This window comes from Photinus pyralis, unplaced genomic scaffold (genome assembly GCF_008802855.1).
Source record: "Photinus pyralis isolate 1611_PpyrPB1 unplaced genomic scaffold, Ppyr1.3 Ppyr1.4_LG5, whole genome shotgun sequence".
In the NCBI taxonomy this organism is placed as follows: Eukaryota; Metazoa; Arthropoda; class Insecta; order Coleoptera; family Lampyridae; genus Photinus; species Photinus pyralis.
The window spans coordinates 48,328,906-48,347,366 of record NW_022170596.1 but is presented as its reverse complement, the minus strand read 5'-3'; the positions used below and the strand labels follow the sequence as shown (position 1 = coordinate 48,347,366).

Here is an 18,461-nt window from a genome sequence, read left to right as displayed (position 1 = left end):
TGAGAGAATGAATCTGTTTCCTTCTTTTGTGTATCCACCTATTACTTAACATGTGTAAAAAAGAAGCTTAATTTCGCATGTGTATACAACGGTGCAATGAATCCACGTTTGAGTTGATGATGTCACTGATATGTGTTAGGTGGATGACCGTTATTGCTCGGTTACCGTTGAAGAAGATCCACATTAATATTGACGACCGTTTCAGATGAAGATCTCTTTTCGGTATTCCAGCCCAATTACCGCAACACTTTTTACATAAGGAGTTCGCACCTTTCTTATGTCATCTACATCTCATCTACATATTCTGATGGCTGGAATTGATTGCTCTCGACGTTGTGCGTGAGCATGCACGAAGATCTTCTGTAATTATAGATTTGCATGCATCTTTTAAATGGTTTTACATGAAGCCTGCGTGTAAGGCGAACACATAATCAGACTAATTTACACTATTACGTGGAATATAACAGAGTTACCTACGCGTACTGTTTACTGTTCATTTAATTTTATGGAATGGAATGTTCCAAGCACCATAAGCGTCCATCTGCTTGAAAACAAACTTCGAATTTACAAGCATTACAGTAATAAAGGCGTAGTAGGTCAAATGTACCTACCAATTGTCCACATTTTCACAAAAGGTTGACCACGAAGAGGTACCCAGAAAATACATTCTCATGGTTGTGCTGAAAGGATCAGAGATATGTGACTATGTGGATAAATATATAATAAATAATAGTTTAAATCACTTTCCACCCTTTTTGTGTATTTTTTGTATGCTTTTTTCTTCAAATTAATAACCAATTTGGGTGTGTCCGTAACACCGAGGTTTTCGTCGAAGAACGTTAGTAGTTAGAGGTGCATAAATGTTGAATAGTGGCAAAACTTGAGCATTCAAGTACCCACTACCCCCTAAGGGGATGCGACTATCCAGCTTTGTTGCAAAGATTTGAGATCACTTCTCTTGAAAGACGTCGAATTGATGCAGGCAAGTGGACTGCCCCAATTACTCTCTTTAATAGACATTTTAGTGCCTAGGCAATCATACAGACAACATTGCTTTTTCCAATGCAAAGGAGCTGAAACGAATCTTAACGTTAAAATCACCAGCGAATGATACATATGTGTAGGAACTTCAACAAAATATCTCATAGTTGTGATCTCTTTAACTCCGTCATTTCTGAAATCTTAAATATATATACTCAAATATAATTTTTTTAATTTTTTTTTCATAATATTTCATTAAGTTATCTATTCGTTATTTTGTAATTTATTTGCTCTGTAAATGGTGTTTTACTGTGGGGCAATATACGCTATTAATTTACTTTTTCTTTTATTTCTTCTAAGCATTCAAGATGATTCCACTTGATTTCAGGGGCGTCATTTTCAAAAACATTTAGGTCGAAGTTACGATAATTGCAATAAAGCAATTAATTTCCATTTTCTTAGTGCAGTAACTAGGGCAGTTACAATCGTGTATGATCCTTGTCTTGACAGTGTTAGTGGCAGAAGAATTCAACAAATTCAAAGCTGTTGTGTAAGCTATTTTTTGGAAAGTTTGAATCAATTCATAATAATCTTCTGCACATCAAGAATTGGCGGAGTTTAATTTGAAGATTATTATACCTATTAATCAAGGTCTTAAAATCATTTGGCTGTGAATCTTTTACTTGTATTCACAGTTTATTGGTGATTTGAAAACATTTGATTACAAAAACATGGTACTTTCTTATAGATGAAGTCTGGGAGGGTGTCTTGCAACGAGTGTAACGAGTTGTCGCTTTAGACTTACTGTAGGGGTTTCCTCTATGTCTACTTTTAAATGACAAAATCGACTAATTTTATGTAACCAACATAACTTCTATGGTTGCTTTGACCAAAGAGTAACTAATAATTCTTTGCTTTGACTTCCGTATTTTAATTTTCATTTGTGTGCGATTCAACTGAAGAAAAAGTTGATGCCTGATACAATGCCGATAACAGTTTAAGCGTAAGAGATTTATTTTCTGGAAGCCAGAGCAACAATATTCAAATTAATTAATATAACAGCCACATCTTTATTTGTTTTAACGATGTATTTTGGTTGCATAAAATTAGTCATTTTTTTAAATTATAGAATAACCATCTCCCTCGTAGCATAAAATTTGCAACGCTTCTTCAACAATGCGTTACTTGCCCTTTCTGTGCCATTTAATAATTTAGGGGTTACAATAACAGTAGTAGCTTACTCCTGGAGCTTACTTAACATTGATTTCAGATATACTGAAGTCCTGCCTAAGAAGGAATTGCAGAAGCAGCAGCAGTTACTTATTAACCAAATTCGTGTCAGCAATCAACTAATTACTAAATTTTTCGATTTTGCATGTTTACAGCTTAGGTTTCGCGCTGAAATGATCTTTTTTTTAAATATTTTTATTGCAATTTACATTTTAGCCTTTTGAAAAATGAATAACAAATTTAACATTTAACGACAATTTACCAAAGAGTTTTATCTTTTCTTTCCCACCTTTATTTTTTAACGGCACAAATAATACTTCTATATTCATTAGAAATTAATAAAGCTCCACTTAGTTGAATTGAATCGAATTTTTGAACTTTGTCAATTCAACTGAACTAAATTCATTGACAGCATTCAGAAATAATTAGTTCAACTTAAAAAAACCAAACGATCAAATTACTTAAAAATTTACAATACCTGTTTCCCGTTCTTATTACCTACCGTGTATGTGAACGTACCAAAGCATGCAGGTACGTGAGTTACATCCGTTGCCTTGGTTTCGTTTTGACAGTTAATCCTTTGCAAATTTTCTAACCTTACAATTTACAATGTCAATATGATATTTTACATTACTTTTACAAGTATAATATTATTTTCATTTTATTTTTCATTTATTAACTGTGCTAATGATCAATGTTCTTTAACACATAACTCTAACTGCGATGAAACATACGACAATAAGTATTCTAGGGGTAAACGTAGGTAACAGTTTCAGCAGTTGCTATAATGATCCGGTTTCAGAAGCGAATGATATTTTTTCAATATACTTGAGGAAGTACGAAGAAGCAAATCAAGCGTATTATCCTAGTAATGCGACAGGATGTAAATTTTATGTACATGTTGTTGACGAAGATCTCAAACCGTTCAGTGATGGAATTACACAGCAAATGATCGAGGGAATTAAGACAAGGTAGCAGTTGTTGCTGTGATCATTTACCCAGTTGTCCTTTACAGAGGCACAAAATACCAGATCATTAATGGTCGTCTGTATAGAGACAAGGATTGTATGTTTCCCTCACGGTGCTCTGGAATCGAGTACTTTTTACGCAAACTGGTCAGCAAGTTGCCAGATCTCGAATGTGTTATAAATACAAGGGATTGGCCTCAAATATACAAAGGGCATGGCGTGTTTGGTCCAATATTTTCTTTCAGTAAGACGAAGGATTATAATGATATTATGTATCCGGTTTGGGCTTTTTGGGAGGGAGGCCCTGCTATCAGTCTGTACCCGGGGGGTATAGGTATGGAACTGTTCTTGATTTTTCGTTAGTAACTGCCAGTTTGCTAGGGAAATGGAATGATCATCGTCTTTTAATCGCCACAGTTGCTAATTCTACTTCCTGGAATGACAAGCTGAATGTGGCCTTCTTTCGTGGGTCTAGGACGAGTTCAGAACGAGATCCTTTGGTATTACTTTCACGAGAAAATCCTGAATTAGTCGACGCTCAATATACCAAAAACCAAGCTTGGAAATCGGATGCTGTAAGTCACTGACTCGGGCTATTTGAAGTTACAACTCCATCTATTCCAGGATACTTTACATGCGCCACCTGCAGCCGAAGTATCTTTTAACGACCACTGCAAATACAAGTATTTATTTAATTTCAGAGGAGTTACTGCAAGTTTTCGTTTTAAGCATATTCTACTCTGCAAGTCCCTCGTTTTTCATGTTGGTGACGAATGGCTTGAGTTTTTCTATGGAAGCTTAAAGCCTTGGGTACATTACATTCCTGTTGAAGCAAATGCGAATAAAGAGACTATGAGATTACTTATAAAGTTTGTTCAGGAGAATGACGATATTGCTAGATCGATAGCAGAAAACGGATTTAATTTTATTTGGAACCACTTGACAATTAAAGATGTTATTTGTTATTGGCGGAATTTACTAAGAAAGTATGCTAAGCTATTGAAATATAAACCGAAATTAGACAAAAATTTAATCGAGATTATATAAAGCATGTTCCTAGACTCTGTTCAAACCTCCAGGTACAGTACAATATACATACATTCCTTATTATATTATATATTTCTCCAATAATCCTAGCCTTGTTTTTTAAGCACCATAGCGGTTTGAACAGAGTACAGTGATATTTAATTGTGGTACTTAGGATTTAACTGTGTAACAATCAGTGATGTGCTGACAATAATTTTTGTGTAGCTTTAGACAATAAATCAGATCTCATAAACTAATTTGTTTCATTTGCCTCATTTGCAAGTGCAGTAACATGAAATTCTTGAAAACTTGAGAAGAGCCGCCTGTTAGGACCCCCCCCCCCCCATTGCAAAATCGGATCCTGGCTGGTGCTCAATATCACCATTTACTACAGCGAGTATCGCCACACAAGAAAGGCTGCTATATCACCATCTCTTTTTGAGCGATTTTGTACAGGAATATCAAGATCTCTGTCTCCTAATCAAATCTCTAATCCTAGAGGCCGTACAAAGGGCCCAAAAGTTAGACCCATGTGAGTGTAGAAATAAGCTCACCTTAAAAATTCACAATTTACATGCATATTGTTAATGACTACACGAGACACACAAATAAGAAAACAACTTTAATAAATTAAAACTACATTTTGTACATAGATCGATTACTTGTAGCTAGTTCATGCGCTTCAGTATGTAACAATTGAATTCCCATTTTACCCCTAACTTCTTCCATAGTACAACTGGCAATTTCCATTGCCCTACTTGTACCTACATCCAATACATTTCTTAGATATTGAGGTTCTTCCATCAATTCTTTTATCCTTTGTGAAATTGGTGAAATGAACGATATGACACAGTCAGCCACCAACGATTTATACCTAAAAATAAAATGACAACCTCAACACGCATTGATAGGTTGCAACCTACTGTAAGGTGTCCATCCCCTCAACTTCCTTCAGTATAACTTCTACAGTTTTGCCACTTAAGCTTGAATGCATCATTACTAAATTTGAGACCCCCGGACGCTCATCTGGATCAAATGTAATCTAAAAATTCTTTTAAGTACAATTTATTTTAAATCACACATACCGCAGATGTGCAGTCAGTCACCGACTTTCTAATTTTCCTGGCAATTTCGTCTGCTGAATCAGTCAGGCATATCCTACTCTTTGCATCAGGATCTGATTTAGACATTTTCTTTGATGGATTTCTTAAACTCTTTATTTTGGAGGTGCCTTTGGGGATTTAAACATTTTGAATTAATATACACAACAGAATAATTACCTGTTACGATAGCGTGCGGTGAGGGAAATGTGAGTCCATACCGCCTGTTAAACATACGAGCTAAATCTTGCGATAGCTCCAAATGCTGTAGTTGATCATCGCCAACCGGTACATGAGTGGCTCTACAGGATCAAGTGATTATGCTGGAGTAACATACTGCAACTTACTTATAAAGCATAATATCTGCAGCCTGCAGAACTGGGTAAATGTATAAACCAAGGGGGACATCTTTTAAAGTGGCCGACTTCTCCTTGAACTGAGGTAAATGTGCTAATCTAAAAGTGGATATCAGTCACTGTTGCGCAGAGCGAAATTTTGAATTAAAGCTAACCACCTTGCCATTGTGCAAATGCAACTAAAAATCCAAGCAAGCTCTGTGTGTTGATAGACCTGCGATTGTTGAAACAAAATTAATTTGCTAGTATCTACGCCGCAAGCTAGTAATGTAGCTGTCATTCTCAATATATTCTGGTACAACTCTTTGGGATCCTGCAGTGGTGTTTGAAAATAACTCCCTGTTATTGTAAGGAAATACAACCTGTGGCAAGGTTATGGCGTGCAAGTCGACAACACTTAAAATTAGATCTTCCTTGTTCTGTAGATCGACCCATTGCTTTATAGCACCTAAGTAATTCCCCAAATGTATATCCCCAGTGGGTTGTATTCCCGAAAAGTATTTCGTAGGGAAAGAAGGATCCGACTTCTTGAGCTGCAATAGTGAACTTTAATTCTGAACTATTCGTGAAGGAAATACTTTGGTAGACATCATACGTATTGACTTTAATTTACGTGTAAGTACTATTGGTAACCGATTAATGAAGAACATGTTAATTACAATAATTATGTACAAATTTGAAAAGATACCTAACCTAACCTAAAATCCATAAACCCCCCTGGCAGTGGCACCTATATGCTATTCAGTTGTCCGTACGATGTGTTTATTATACCAACCGAATATACAGGAGGTTGTGTAAAAACTTCCGGGTTTAGAACCAGGGATGAGTAAGTAAACAATTTCATGTAGTAATCTATGTGTCAATAATGACCTAGATGTAGACAATCCCCAACATGTAGACAATGTAAACATTTTACACTTTTTTATTTAATATTGATATAACGTCGTACGAGCAGGCATGGGAAAGCCTCTGGAAATTCTGTTAAACACTTTAAAGTTCAATGTAGGTATCCTAAGCGTTTGTTTTCAATACCTTCTGTGCCCTACTCTATGTTCTTTTCAAAACAGTTTAGTCACTTTTTCTAGACTTTTGAATTTAATTCTAGTTCCTTTCTTCCTTTCTATCTGAGAGGCATTTCAAACATTTGGGAAGGTTCTACTAAAGGACTCCTGAACGCAAACTAAAACTCAGATAGTCGGCCAGGCGCTTACTGTAGAGTTATAACTCCTTTCCAAAACTTTCTAGTCATTTCCAAAAAGTTGCTGTAAAAACGTTCCAGAGCTCTTATGCAATTTTGGGGGATCTTAGACATTTTCCAGACATTTATAGACTCCTAAATCTGGGAAGAAATTTACAACGTATTAGCTTTTTTAGAGTCGTCTACGACTTTTCTATACCTTAAGTCAAAGTGACAGAGGTCTCTAGCTCTATTCACAGATAAACTTAAGTATTTTCCAGACGTTTTTTTAGAGTTTAGTAATAGCTTTCTAAATCATACAAGCACATGATCTTTTTAGTGCGTTTTGCAGCACATTCTAGGCTCTTTTTAGAGCTTGCGTGGAACTTTTTAAGCTGGGTTGGTTTTGGAAAAGTGTCATCAAAGTCTAGAATCAATCTAAGGGTTTGTTGGAAATCCCTTAAACTGCTCTGGAATGTGTTAAAAAGGTCTACGAACGTCCTCCATAGAAAAATAGAACTCTAGAGTGCTTCTATGGTTGATTTAGCCATTATAGGGACTTCTGAAGGTATGAAAATAAATTCTGAAAACGGCAGGGTCACTTTGAAGAAGGGCGGGGAGCAGCACCACATAATACCAAACAGGGCCTAACAAGGTAGGGTGTCGCCAAGATCTTGTGTTCAATAATTCTTCAGAATTGTTCTCTTTTTACAGTTTGAAACCTCAACGAATTATATGCAGGAGTGAACATACAATTGAAGCATGAAGAATGAAAAATGTGCAAAACTGTCCATAATTGTAAATTTTATTCAAAATAAATAAATATTTTTTAGAATGTATTATAATGCCTATTTTTTATTTTTCATTTTAAATAACGGCACAAAAATCAATTCCCTTTTTACATTTTACATACTTTTTTTTGAATGTATTTTGCATTTCCTATTTTAATTAGATAGCTCAGTGTATTTTACCCAGCCCTGAAATACACCATGTAGTACCTACAAACAATTATTGATATATTCGAGGATACCTATATTCAGCTTTTGAATTGGCGCGTGCACTGTTATTTACGAGTAGTCTTAAGTTTATTTTTGTGCATTGTACCAGTATCTTTTAATTTGTAATGAAACTTTTTTTAAAATTCTATTGGAAGTTAGAAATTTTGGGACTTGTAAGAGTAGATATCTAGAGAATATTTTACCATAATTAGTCACAGGCACATACCTACAGGTAGGTAAAGATAAAAACTAAAAGGATATTGTATTGAGTTTCTAAGAATAGAAATAGCCAATCAATCCATGAAATTTACTGTTGAATAATGTACTTACAGCAATTATTCGGTAATAAATAGCATTAGGTACTTTTACATCCTATTTACTATAAGTACCAAATAAAGTAATTACCAAGAAGTGTAAATGACTCAAATTTAGAATTTATGATAGAGGGTTTTACTTAATCTTTTCTAATAAAGCAATCTTGAAATATAATAAAAAATATTTCTGTGAAACAATGACGGGTCAGCCCGGTCAGGGCATTACAACTAAGTGAAGATTAAGAGTAATTGTTTACAGTAGCAGACAATTTTTAAATTGCAAATAATGGCATGCTGCTAAAACTAACGCGCGCCCACGACGTCCTTGCCGTTTGTTGGCATTCCTCAAGATCACAATTGTACCAAAAAGAGTAAATAATTAATATTTTAGTAGCATGTGTACTACAAACTTTTGTGGAAATAGAAAGCGATCTTGCTCTTTGTAATGATGATCGTATATAAAACATATCCTGAGGAATCATGATGATGGGTTTTAAGACCATTTCATGAGCACGTTAGGGAATGGATTCGAATGAAGTTAAAGAAAGAAAAATTACTAACGAGGAATAAATAGAATTTTCTTTTGCTTGTGATGACTTTCATATTTGTGATGGTCTATTGAACTTGACCCTCGCTTGCTTTAATAATCATTTACATTACATCATTGCGAACACTAGCAAACTTATTAATGTTCTTCCATACCACGCTTGAAAATGTTTATTGCTTCATTGCAACACTGATTTATGTCCTGAAACTTTGTAATCGGCTGATCGCACGCTACGTTTGTGGACCCAACCCAAAATATTATGGTTGTCTTTTTATTGATTGATCGTTAACGTATAATGAACAGAACCAAAACACCGACATTTATTTCAATTTTATACGGGTCAAAAGGGCAGTTAGTAAACTAATGGTAATGGTACCTACCCACCTATTCGTTGTATTGGGGCGAAAGTTTGTACCTACTTATTGGCAAATGGCTATGTCGAAATATTTAATTTGGTGATTTGGCCGAGAATATAACAATAGTCCCATCATAACCTATGTGTATTTGCATACACCTCTAAATGACATGTTGAATAATGTGCTAAATAGTTGGGGGAGACTCGGATTATAGAAAAATCAGATTCCTCTTCACAGGAAAAATGTCCATGCATTGAATTTTAGAATTGAAATTGTACTCCATTTTATGAAATTTGCTGATAATTTCAAAAAGACAGTTGTTAACGCCGAGGTTTTCCCAAACATTGGGATGATAATAATAAGGGATGATTCGTCACCTTTACAGCACAGAAAATTCTGAAGGGATGTCGTTATGGTAAGGATTTTACATTTAGCGAATTTCTCACAACCCCACTCGTCTTTGACTTCTGACCTTACATTTTTTAAGAGATTCAAATGTCGTTTATTGAAGGTCAACATCATCACTGACTAACACAATGTCCGGTAGAATATCTAACGTACATTAATAGAATAAAAGATTTAATATTTATGGCCAAATATTATGAATTACAAATGTTCTTAGTTCTTACATAAATTTATTTTTAACTATTCAGTCGCTTGCAGTTGTCTTGCATCTCACTGTTTTACCTAAGCGGATGTCTGGTTTACCTACATTATGAATGACACACAATTCAATGACAAGTAACATCGTAAAAAGGGAATTTGTCGCATACACGACGAAAGGCTACTTTCGTCGTAAGATTATCTCCACTGACACCTACTAAAACTTAGGGTAGCAAAAGCACAAAATCGGTGGTATGCAATCGTTTCACATAAGCATTAGACATTTTTGTGAAGTGTTCTATTTAACATCCACCTAAACCTTCTGCGAATGCAGTTTTAGTGGATAGTAAGAAACTGTCAAAGGGATGGAAAGCTCCTACCTGTCCAAACGGATTAGAATTAATTTCAATTCATACCAAACCTCTTGTCTAAAAAAATAAGTGTCAGATTAACTTAATTTCAGAGTAATAAGTTGGATGGTACTTGAGGACTTGCATAAGATGACGCTTTATTTGTTAATAGAACTTCTTTCAAGTAGGCTGCAAATTGTCAAGATAAACAATAATTACTCTTAAGTTTTCATTCATTTGAATAGGAACTTAAGCACCAATAAATGTTAAGCACCTATAAGTAGGTTCTTAACAGCTTTTTTCTTCTTAAATTGTACCGCAGGCATGAGACAAGCCATTATGTAAGCATCACATTTATTTTGGTCTTCATCTCACGTAAGAGTGAAGAAAGATTTTCAAATTTTACAATTTTTTAAAAAATACTCGTCCAAGAATGACGATATTTATATATGCCACAAAATACAAATTGCAGAGTAAAGCGTTAGAAGCTTTATAGGGGAGCCGGCAGTGCCCGTTTGTCTGTCCGTGAATACGATAACAGTCAAACGCTTGGGTGAATTTGGTTCAAATGTTGCACAGCCTATTGAAAATGGGTCAAATTCAATGACACCGTAGCTGTGCCGCCTTTTTAGATCCCCTTTACGAGGTTTATCATGTTTTTTTTGCAAAGTACTTAGTGCAGTCAAATTACAGTTTGGGCAGATTGAGCTGGGTGTTGTCATTTCACTCAACGGAATCAAGTGTCTTCTATGTAAAAAGATCCGCTGAATCCGAAAACCATAGTCCCCCTAGCCGAAAACTCCCGGAATATGTATAAACAAAAAAGATGAAAAAATGGCAAGATGTCGTTTCTTTTCGCATTTGACTTCAATTATCTCGTTAACTATTACTCTAAGGGAAAAAATGAAGAGAAATGAATTGGTTTAGAATTGAATTTTCTATAAGATACAGTGGGTATGAAACGTTCATTTTCAAATGTTATTGTTTTTTATGGAAAAATATAAAAAAGCAATCCCGAAGATGTTCAAATGGTTATTACTAAGTAAAATTCATCCGATCTTTTTGAAAATCTGTATCCACTTCTTTTGATAACAAAACAATATGACAAACCCGATCACCGTAGATTTGATAGTTATTGCATAATTAAATAAACAAATTTACAAAACGATACTTGGTCTTTTAAACTGGGTGACTCTCAGAGGGTTCTACATTTGTTTACAGATGATGGAATCCTAAGACAACCATTTCCAAAAATTGTCCCGATGATTCTTGCAAATTGATGCACTGTGGAATTTTGTTTAGTTAACTAACAAATTGAATAACTCCCGAAATATAACAAGGAAGGTAACTCTATAATAGGCCCTTGGTGTTCTGATTAATAAAAATCATACATTTTGGTAAAATAGAAGCATTAAAAAGCTCGCCCTTTAAAGAATCGTTCGATGCGATCCGATTTGCAAAATCCTTTTTTGTTGTGTCGAAAACAAGTCCGAAGTCAAAAGCTGATTTCTCGTGAACTCGGATTTGGACGTATTTTTTTAATGTAGATGTTTCCGAGAGCTTTCCATTCGCCTACTATAGATTTACATTTCTTATGGTATATTGGAAATTATTCCATTTGTTAACTAAGAAAATTCATCGGATTTTGAAACAAAATTGCATAGTCCGTCGATTTGCAAGAACCAACGGCAGAATTGTTGAAAAAGGTTGTTTTAGGGTTCACTAACTGTAAAAAAATTGAGAACGCTCTGGGAGTCGTCCTTTTGTACCTGCAAAATACACTTTATCGGGAATATTTCTAATAGTGTTTTTGCACTTTTGTACAAGACAATACCTATAAAATGGTTTTTTAGCTTTTTCCATGGTCAATCAAAAGTTATAGACTAGAAACCAATTTCGAAAAAAAATTCAAAGGACTGTAACTTTTGGACTAGTAGCCCAATCTTGGAACTGTTTGAAATTATGGATTCTACAGGCCACATTCTAGCCTTCCTTTTTTTACCAAAAATCGACTGCACCAAAATTTCTCGGGAAAACACTTTTTGTTATTAATTTTGGTGCGTAGAATCCAAAACAATTCGTACTTTTTCGATTAGACTTCTCAATCAAAAGTTATAGACTAGAAACCAATTTCGAAAAAAAAATTCAAAGGGCTGTAACTTTTGAACTAGTAGCCCAATCTTGGAACTGTTTGAAATTATGGATTCTACAGGCCACATTCTATAAGGAAATTTTTTTCCGGATCGATCTGAGACAATTTTTTTTTCGGGGCTCAAAAAAAGGCAGTTATTACCTTCCTTTTTTACCAAAAATCGACTGCACCAAAATTTCTCTAGAAAACACTTTTTCTTATTAATTTTGTTGCGTAGAATCCAAAACAATTCGTACTTTTTCGATTAGACCTCTCACAGATCTACACATACACAGATTGCTAACCTTATGCATTTTTTGAGAAACAAATTTAGGTATAAAGTCACTAGATATAGAAAGTACCGCAATCATCCGCCATTTTTGGGCAAATTTGCTGCCAATTTAAAAAAATTGACAAATAAAATCTGAATAGCTGTCATTTTTCATAACCTAACTTCATAGTACTGTCATGTTTTATAAAAATATATACAGATATCTCCAAACAGGTGGAACAATCCCTAAGGTTAAAGTTACTAGAATCTGGTAACTTCCGCCATTTTTGGGCAAAAATCGTGCGTTCTCTCTCTAACACACGAGCCCAATGGATTGCGGTACTTTCTATATTTAGTGACTTTATTTAGGTATACTTAAAAGCGCCCTCTATTGCGGAGCAGTACAAACATGTACCGTTTAAAACTGTAATATGACGCTTATGGATTTATGCTAATGTCGCTGCAAAAAATTTAAAGCGGTAAAGTGTGCATAATTCGAAATTTGTAATCGGTGAATTTATTTTGTGATTTGTTTATAGACACGTATTCAAGAGATCATATATGTATATCTACATACGTATTCCAAATCTTATCGGCGTGGTAAAGAGTGTAACGTTAATTATGGCAGAGATATACATATAGTTTTTAAGTATACCTTTGCCGTTAGCAATCTGTCAAGACCTTTAAAGCTGCAAATAATTTTCGCCCACTTCAAAAACCTTCACGATTCTTTAAGAACCTGCCCTATGTTCGTGTGTATCTGTGACCACATGTACCCGCTTTTAATAACTCCTTTACGAGGAATGAGTAGCTCCAGTGTTAAGTTAAACAATTATGGCTCAGCGTACCTCCTATCATATCATATCACTGTAATAATACGAATATTAAGGAATGCAAACTTTAGCGCTTTAATTTTGTTTCAGCGACATCTAACGCATAAATCCATAAGCGTCACATTACAGTTTTAAACGATACATGTTTATACTGCTCCACAAAAGTATACAAAAGTATACCTAAATTTGTTTCCCAAAAAATGCATAAGGTTAGCAATCTGTATATGCTTAGATCTGTGCTAAAAGTAAACAAATACTGGTCGTGGCTTGTGACGTCATCCAAGGCCCGCTGAAAATGTGGCGGCGTTTAAACACATCGAATAAAGTCAACGTTTTAAATATTATTTTACAAGTTAAATTGAATTGTTCTAACAGTGTTTACTCTTTTTACTATGTTAGAACGATGTAAAAAAAGCGATAAAAAAATTAAAAAAATTACATGCATATTCCCTATTGAAATGAGTAGCCGCAACCTCAAACATTTGTCTTATTGAAGTAAAATTCTGCTTGTATACGTCTTTCGCTATAGAAACCGTTGCACGTCATTGATTTGTGTATCAATTTTAGACATATGCTGCAACACTGCAACATGTACAAAAAAAAACAAGTGTGCGAAATCTATAGAAAACTTGTCTGAAATTGATTCATAAATCAATGACGTGCACCGGTTTTTATAGCGAAAGACGTATAGCATTTATTTTCAGATTTCGCAGACTTTACATTTGCTCGCATGCGTTTCCAAAAATTCCAATTTGGAATTAAAGAGCTGCGACGCGAAACATTACAAATCGGCACAAAAGATTTGTTCTTTGTGTTCTTTTCATAACGTATGTATTTATTACAATTTCTGACGAAATTACCTATTATTTATAAAACCACTTGTTCTCCAACCAAACTCCTTGTATTATACTAGGTACTGATATTCACCCTTAAATCGTACTTTTACTTTTATCCTTCTTCAAATGGTACGCTGTGCATAAAGTATCTCACCTATACTCAATAACCATTATTTTATAATTTCATGTTTTACAAGTAAGGATAAACATGTAGTTAATAAGAGTGAAAGGTTGGCGAATTTTTAAATAAATCATGAATTTCCAAACATAAATATGTTAAAGGTGAGGACACTTCATATCTGTTTGGGGTTTTTGGTTTTTTTTTTGTGGTCAATTCATGGACTTTGTGCAACCGATACGGTATACAGCTAGTAATTGTTTTTGAGACAAATGCATAAACTATCATCGACTATTATTGTAATTAACATAATTGACGTAAGTATGATTAACGACAGAGAAATATCAACACATCCATGATGTAATAGAATAAGTTCATTATTAATTACATAACGGATCCGAGTTGTATGCTAATGGGAATTAGAATAAACGAAGGAAATCGTCAACATTTATCAACGAAAATCAAAGTGACAATTCTATTATTATGTTAAAATCTTTTAATTTCATTTACGTAATTCAACATTGCAACCATGGTATAATAAAAAATTGCAACGTAGTTGAATGCTGCAACTATATCTACTACTTACAAAAACAAAACGGTCTAAAATCAGAGACCTTAATTAGGTACATTTTCAAAATCAATTAAAAGAAATAATAATGATCATCAGCGTTTGAAGGCAGCTATTACTTAATACGTCGTTTGTGAAATAAACGAGCGTAGACGGATTTTATAAAATGTGAAACGAAATGTTCTAATCATGCGCTCATAATCAGTTTGCGGTTGATATGCAAATTACATAAAATACATGTAGACATGGGATGATGTATGCTGGTAGGAACATCTGTACTACACTTACTAAATTGCCCAAAATTATGGTCCTAAATCTGCTTCCTTCTCCTTCATCAGACATGCGAGATAGCAGAAAGTTGTTTTTAATTTCAATTGGTGCACGAATTATCCTTAGAGTTTGAGTATTAGCATGGCAACCGGCTCCTGTGCATTGATGATGGTTATTAGCCCTTTAAGGTACCTACGGGCTACGTTTCATAACTGTGTAACCCAAGGAACAAAACTTATCAGGTTCCTTAAGTAAATTTAACCACAACCCTTATAGCAAACAAAAATTTCTCAATGTACGTATGTATATACCTAATGAAGAGGTTGTCATTTTGAGGCATTCAATACTTTCGAGACACTCATTAATAATGTATGAAATAAAAAATCCTGCAGAGAATATATTGGGACAACACGTCATGTTGCTTCCAAACTATACAAATTCCTTGGTGATGAAAACAAGTAAAACAATGATGTACATAGGTATACCATTCAACAGAATATTGACAATCAGTTTTCTTTTTTTTTTCTTTGCTATGGTTGTAAATCATAAACGGTTAATTAATTACTTATGATGTAGGGCAGCATAACTGCTTTGATGGTTAAAATTTAGACTGGGTTTTTAGGGACCTTTTTCACAAAATTTGATTAAAGGTCAATTTTTGCTTAAAAGTGAATGAGTTCATTAGGATCAGGGCAATAAAAATTCTAAGGAATCTTTTATAATTTTGAACTTTCGTAATATATTTGGTTATATTCAGTAGATCAGAATTGTAATAAGAATTAATTAATTATTTAAATTTTTTACTACGATTAGACATTCTGGGGTCATCAAGGTTATTTTATTAAAATAATACTGTAGGAAGATAGATATACAAAACACATTAAAAATTTTTTATCTTTAATTATTCTCACCAAATCCTGATGCTTGTACGGATATTTTGTTATTTACCTGTATAAGGATTAATAGCTTGAGGTAATTGTGCAAAAAATTGGTGTGTCAATGTGCAGGAATAAAAGCGACAGTAAAGCGAATATATTAACACCGCTAATTTACATAATTCCATAATTATTCTTATGGGCAATTACAAAAATAATGCTGTCGGCTGATTTTATTGGTAGATTACATAAATACCTTATTCAAAACATTGATCTCACAAGATGATGCTGTTAAGGGGTATGTATATTATACCTATAGTAAATAGTTGACTTTTGAGGGCAATGTTTGCGACCATACAGGTTTCACTTGTAATACTAAGGATCAAGCGGATAGTTTCAAGAAATAAAATTGAAGTAGGTACTATAAATCATGTCACGATATCACCTTCACTTCACGATAATGCAAATGTACAATTAAAAGTTAGTTATCTATCGCTACTGTCATGTGAATACGAAGTCACACATCACTATTGAAAGGAAACAAAAATTACACCTAAGGTACTTCGTTAGGTATTTATAATTTGAAAGTAGACATAGGAAATCCTTATTTCTACTTTTCTATAAATGAATATCACTGTATATTCTAAAAATGTTGTAATTGGATAATATTTGTTTGTACCATTTTATTATTTTACATTATATTGTAACTGTGGACTTATTTTCCATGTATATATACGGACTCACTATATGTACTGTATATATATAGTATGAAAATAAAAATATACTCTTACTACAGGACTAAAGTGCGTCCGACACCATCAGGTGCTCGTTGCTTCGATTCGGGCATATTATTTACCGGGATTAAAAGACGCAGTTTAGTGCCTTGGTATATAATATACTGTATAACAGTCTTGAAATGAATAGATTTATAACAGTAAAATATTTATTACCCACGAATTCACAAGATCTAACAGCGGGAACCATCTATTACTTCGGCGTCAAGGTTAGAAACTACTGAAGGAGCAATTCGCCCCCTCTTTCTCGAAAGATCTCGAGCGCTTCTGAACGCATCCGTGTATTCTAGAACGTTCTCGAATAAACCTGTCATATTTCTCTCGGAAAGATTCGTCACATCCGCCTTCATTCTTTATCGCCGATGGCTAATCTTTCATAGCGCCTCGATGTCTATCGAGATTTCTTAAATGTTCGCTACACTGTCCCCCCTTTTAAAACTGTTGAGTGATGACGGGGGTAACGGAGACACAGTCCCAGGCAACTCTAGTTCTGTAACGTGAACTTGATGGCGGTACTTGCACAAAGACCCTCTCGCGCTACTTCTATTCTCGAAGAAAAAATTATCCACAGCTTTACGAATATGTTAAGGTGTTTGTCTGGGGTTAAACAACAGATCAATATTTTTACCCCGGTGCCATGTAGGTAGTTGTTCTTTCAAGTGCTGTAGCGAATTCCAAAAATCTTCGTAACCAGGTTTATCAACTCGTCCCTGCTCCTGTAGGGAACCTTCTTTACTTCGGGACGTTGAAGGTGCCTAAAACGGAGCTTGCAATAGCTCGGGACATCTTGACATTCTTGACTACTCAGTCAGCCAAAGCGTAATCCGCTGGTGCTTCAAACAAGTCTTTAAGTTCCTCACGGACAACACCAACGCGTGCCCTTTGTCTTCTACAGTAATGTGACATAAAGTCCCACCACATTCCCTGGATCCTGTTCGTTTTGTCCCGTGTTCGGAGTCAACCGATTTATGCACACTACCATTGGTACTGTCCGAATCCTATATGTTAAGTTGTTTATTTTCTTATTCTTGGTAAACTTGATCCATGGATGTTACCCAATTTTTGACGTAGGCTCCCCCCGGTAAAGCAGAACGGTTGGCCATCAGAAACAAGTGCAGATATTGAATATGAAAATTGGTATCTGTGCATAAGGTTATCGGATACAAAAACTAACGTATCACGGACATTCACACTCGCATCAATGGAAGGATTCCCCATGAGTCATGACCCTCAAACATTACGGTGATTGGAAAACTTTTGCAGTGGCAGAAAGCCTTCAAATCCACACCTTCCATTGTACGATACAAGCATTGAATAAGATCTCGGGAAAAAACTTTTTCTGATTAATTAGGGTGCGTAGAATCCAAAACGATTCGTACTTTTTCGATTAGACGTCTCAATCAACAGTTATGAGCAAAAAACCAATTTCGACAAAAAATTCAAAGGGCTGTAACTTTTGGTCTAGTAGTCCGATCTTGGAACTGTTTGGAATTATGGATTCTACAGGCCACGTTCTATAGGAAAATATTTTTTTCCGATCGATCTGAGACAATTTTTTTTTCGGGACAAAAAAAGGCAGTGTATAACCTTCCTTTTTTTCCAAAAATCGACTGCACCCAAATTTCTCGGGAAAAAACTTTTTCTGATTAATTTGGGTGCGTAGAAGCCAAAACGATTCGTACTTCTTCGATTAGACGTCTCAATCAACAGTTACGAGCAAAAAATCAATTTCGACAAAAAATTCAAAGGGCTGTAACTT

The 18,461-nt window shown here is 34.7% G+C and overlaps 2 protein-coding genes across 4 annotated transcripts; one reads left to right on the top strand and one right to left on the bottom strand.

Moving 5' to 3' along the window:
- Positions 1 to 2,803: 2,803 nt before the first annotated feature.
- LOC116171266 (O-glucosyltransferase rumi homolog) lies at positions 2,804 to 4,452 on the top strand. 3 transcript variants are annotated; one of them, XM_031488004.1, is made up of 6 exons: positions 2,804 to 2,970; positions 3,014 to 3,182; positions 3,227 to 3,513; positions 3,561 to 3,754; positions 3,804 to 3,862; positions 3,909 to 4,133. In XM_031488004.1, exons 1-6 carry the CDS (start codon positions 2,829 to 2,831, stop codon positions 3,979 to 3,981), a joined length of 924 nt encoding a protein of 307 aa, XP_031343864.1. In that variant the 5' UTR covers positions 2,804 to 2,828; the 3' UTR covers positions 3,982 to 4,133. The 3 variants fall into 3 exon arrangements, with proteins under 3 accessions (XP_031343864.1, XP_031343863.1, XP_031343862.1); XM_031488003.1 differs by having other exon boundaries at positions 2,804 to 2,964; positions 3,804 to 4,452; XM_031488002.1 differs by having other exon boundaries at positions 3,804 to 4,452.
- Positions 4,453 to 4,808: 356 nt separating this feature from the next.
- LOC116171253 (tryptophan--tRNA ligase, mitochondrial) lies at positions 4,809 to 6,404 on the bottom strand. Its single transcript, XM_031487978.1, has 8 exons — positions 6,240 to 6,404; positions 6,024 to 6,194; positions 5,820 to 5,974; positions 5,653 to 5,760; positions 5,486 to 5,607; positions 5,291 to 5,436; positions 5,129 to 5,247; positions 4,809 to 5,079 (listed from the first exon to the last, which is right to left on the bottom strand). The coding sequence occupies exons 1-8, from the start codon at positions 6,309 to 6,311 to the stop codon at positions 4,842 to 4,844; spliced, it is 1,131 nt and encodes a 376-aa protein (XP_031343838.1). The 5' UTR covers positions 6,312 to 6,404; the 3' UTR covers positions 4,809 to 4,841.
- Between the last annotated feature and the right edge of the window lie 12,057 nt (positions 6,405 to 18,461).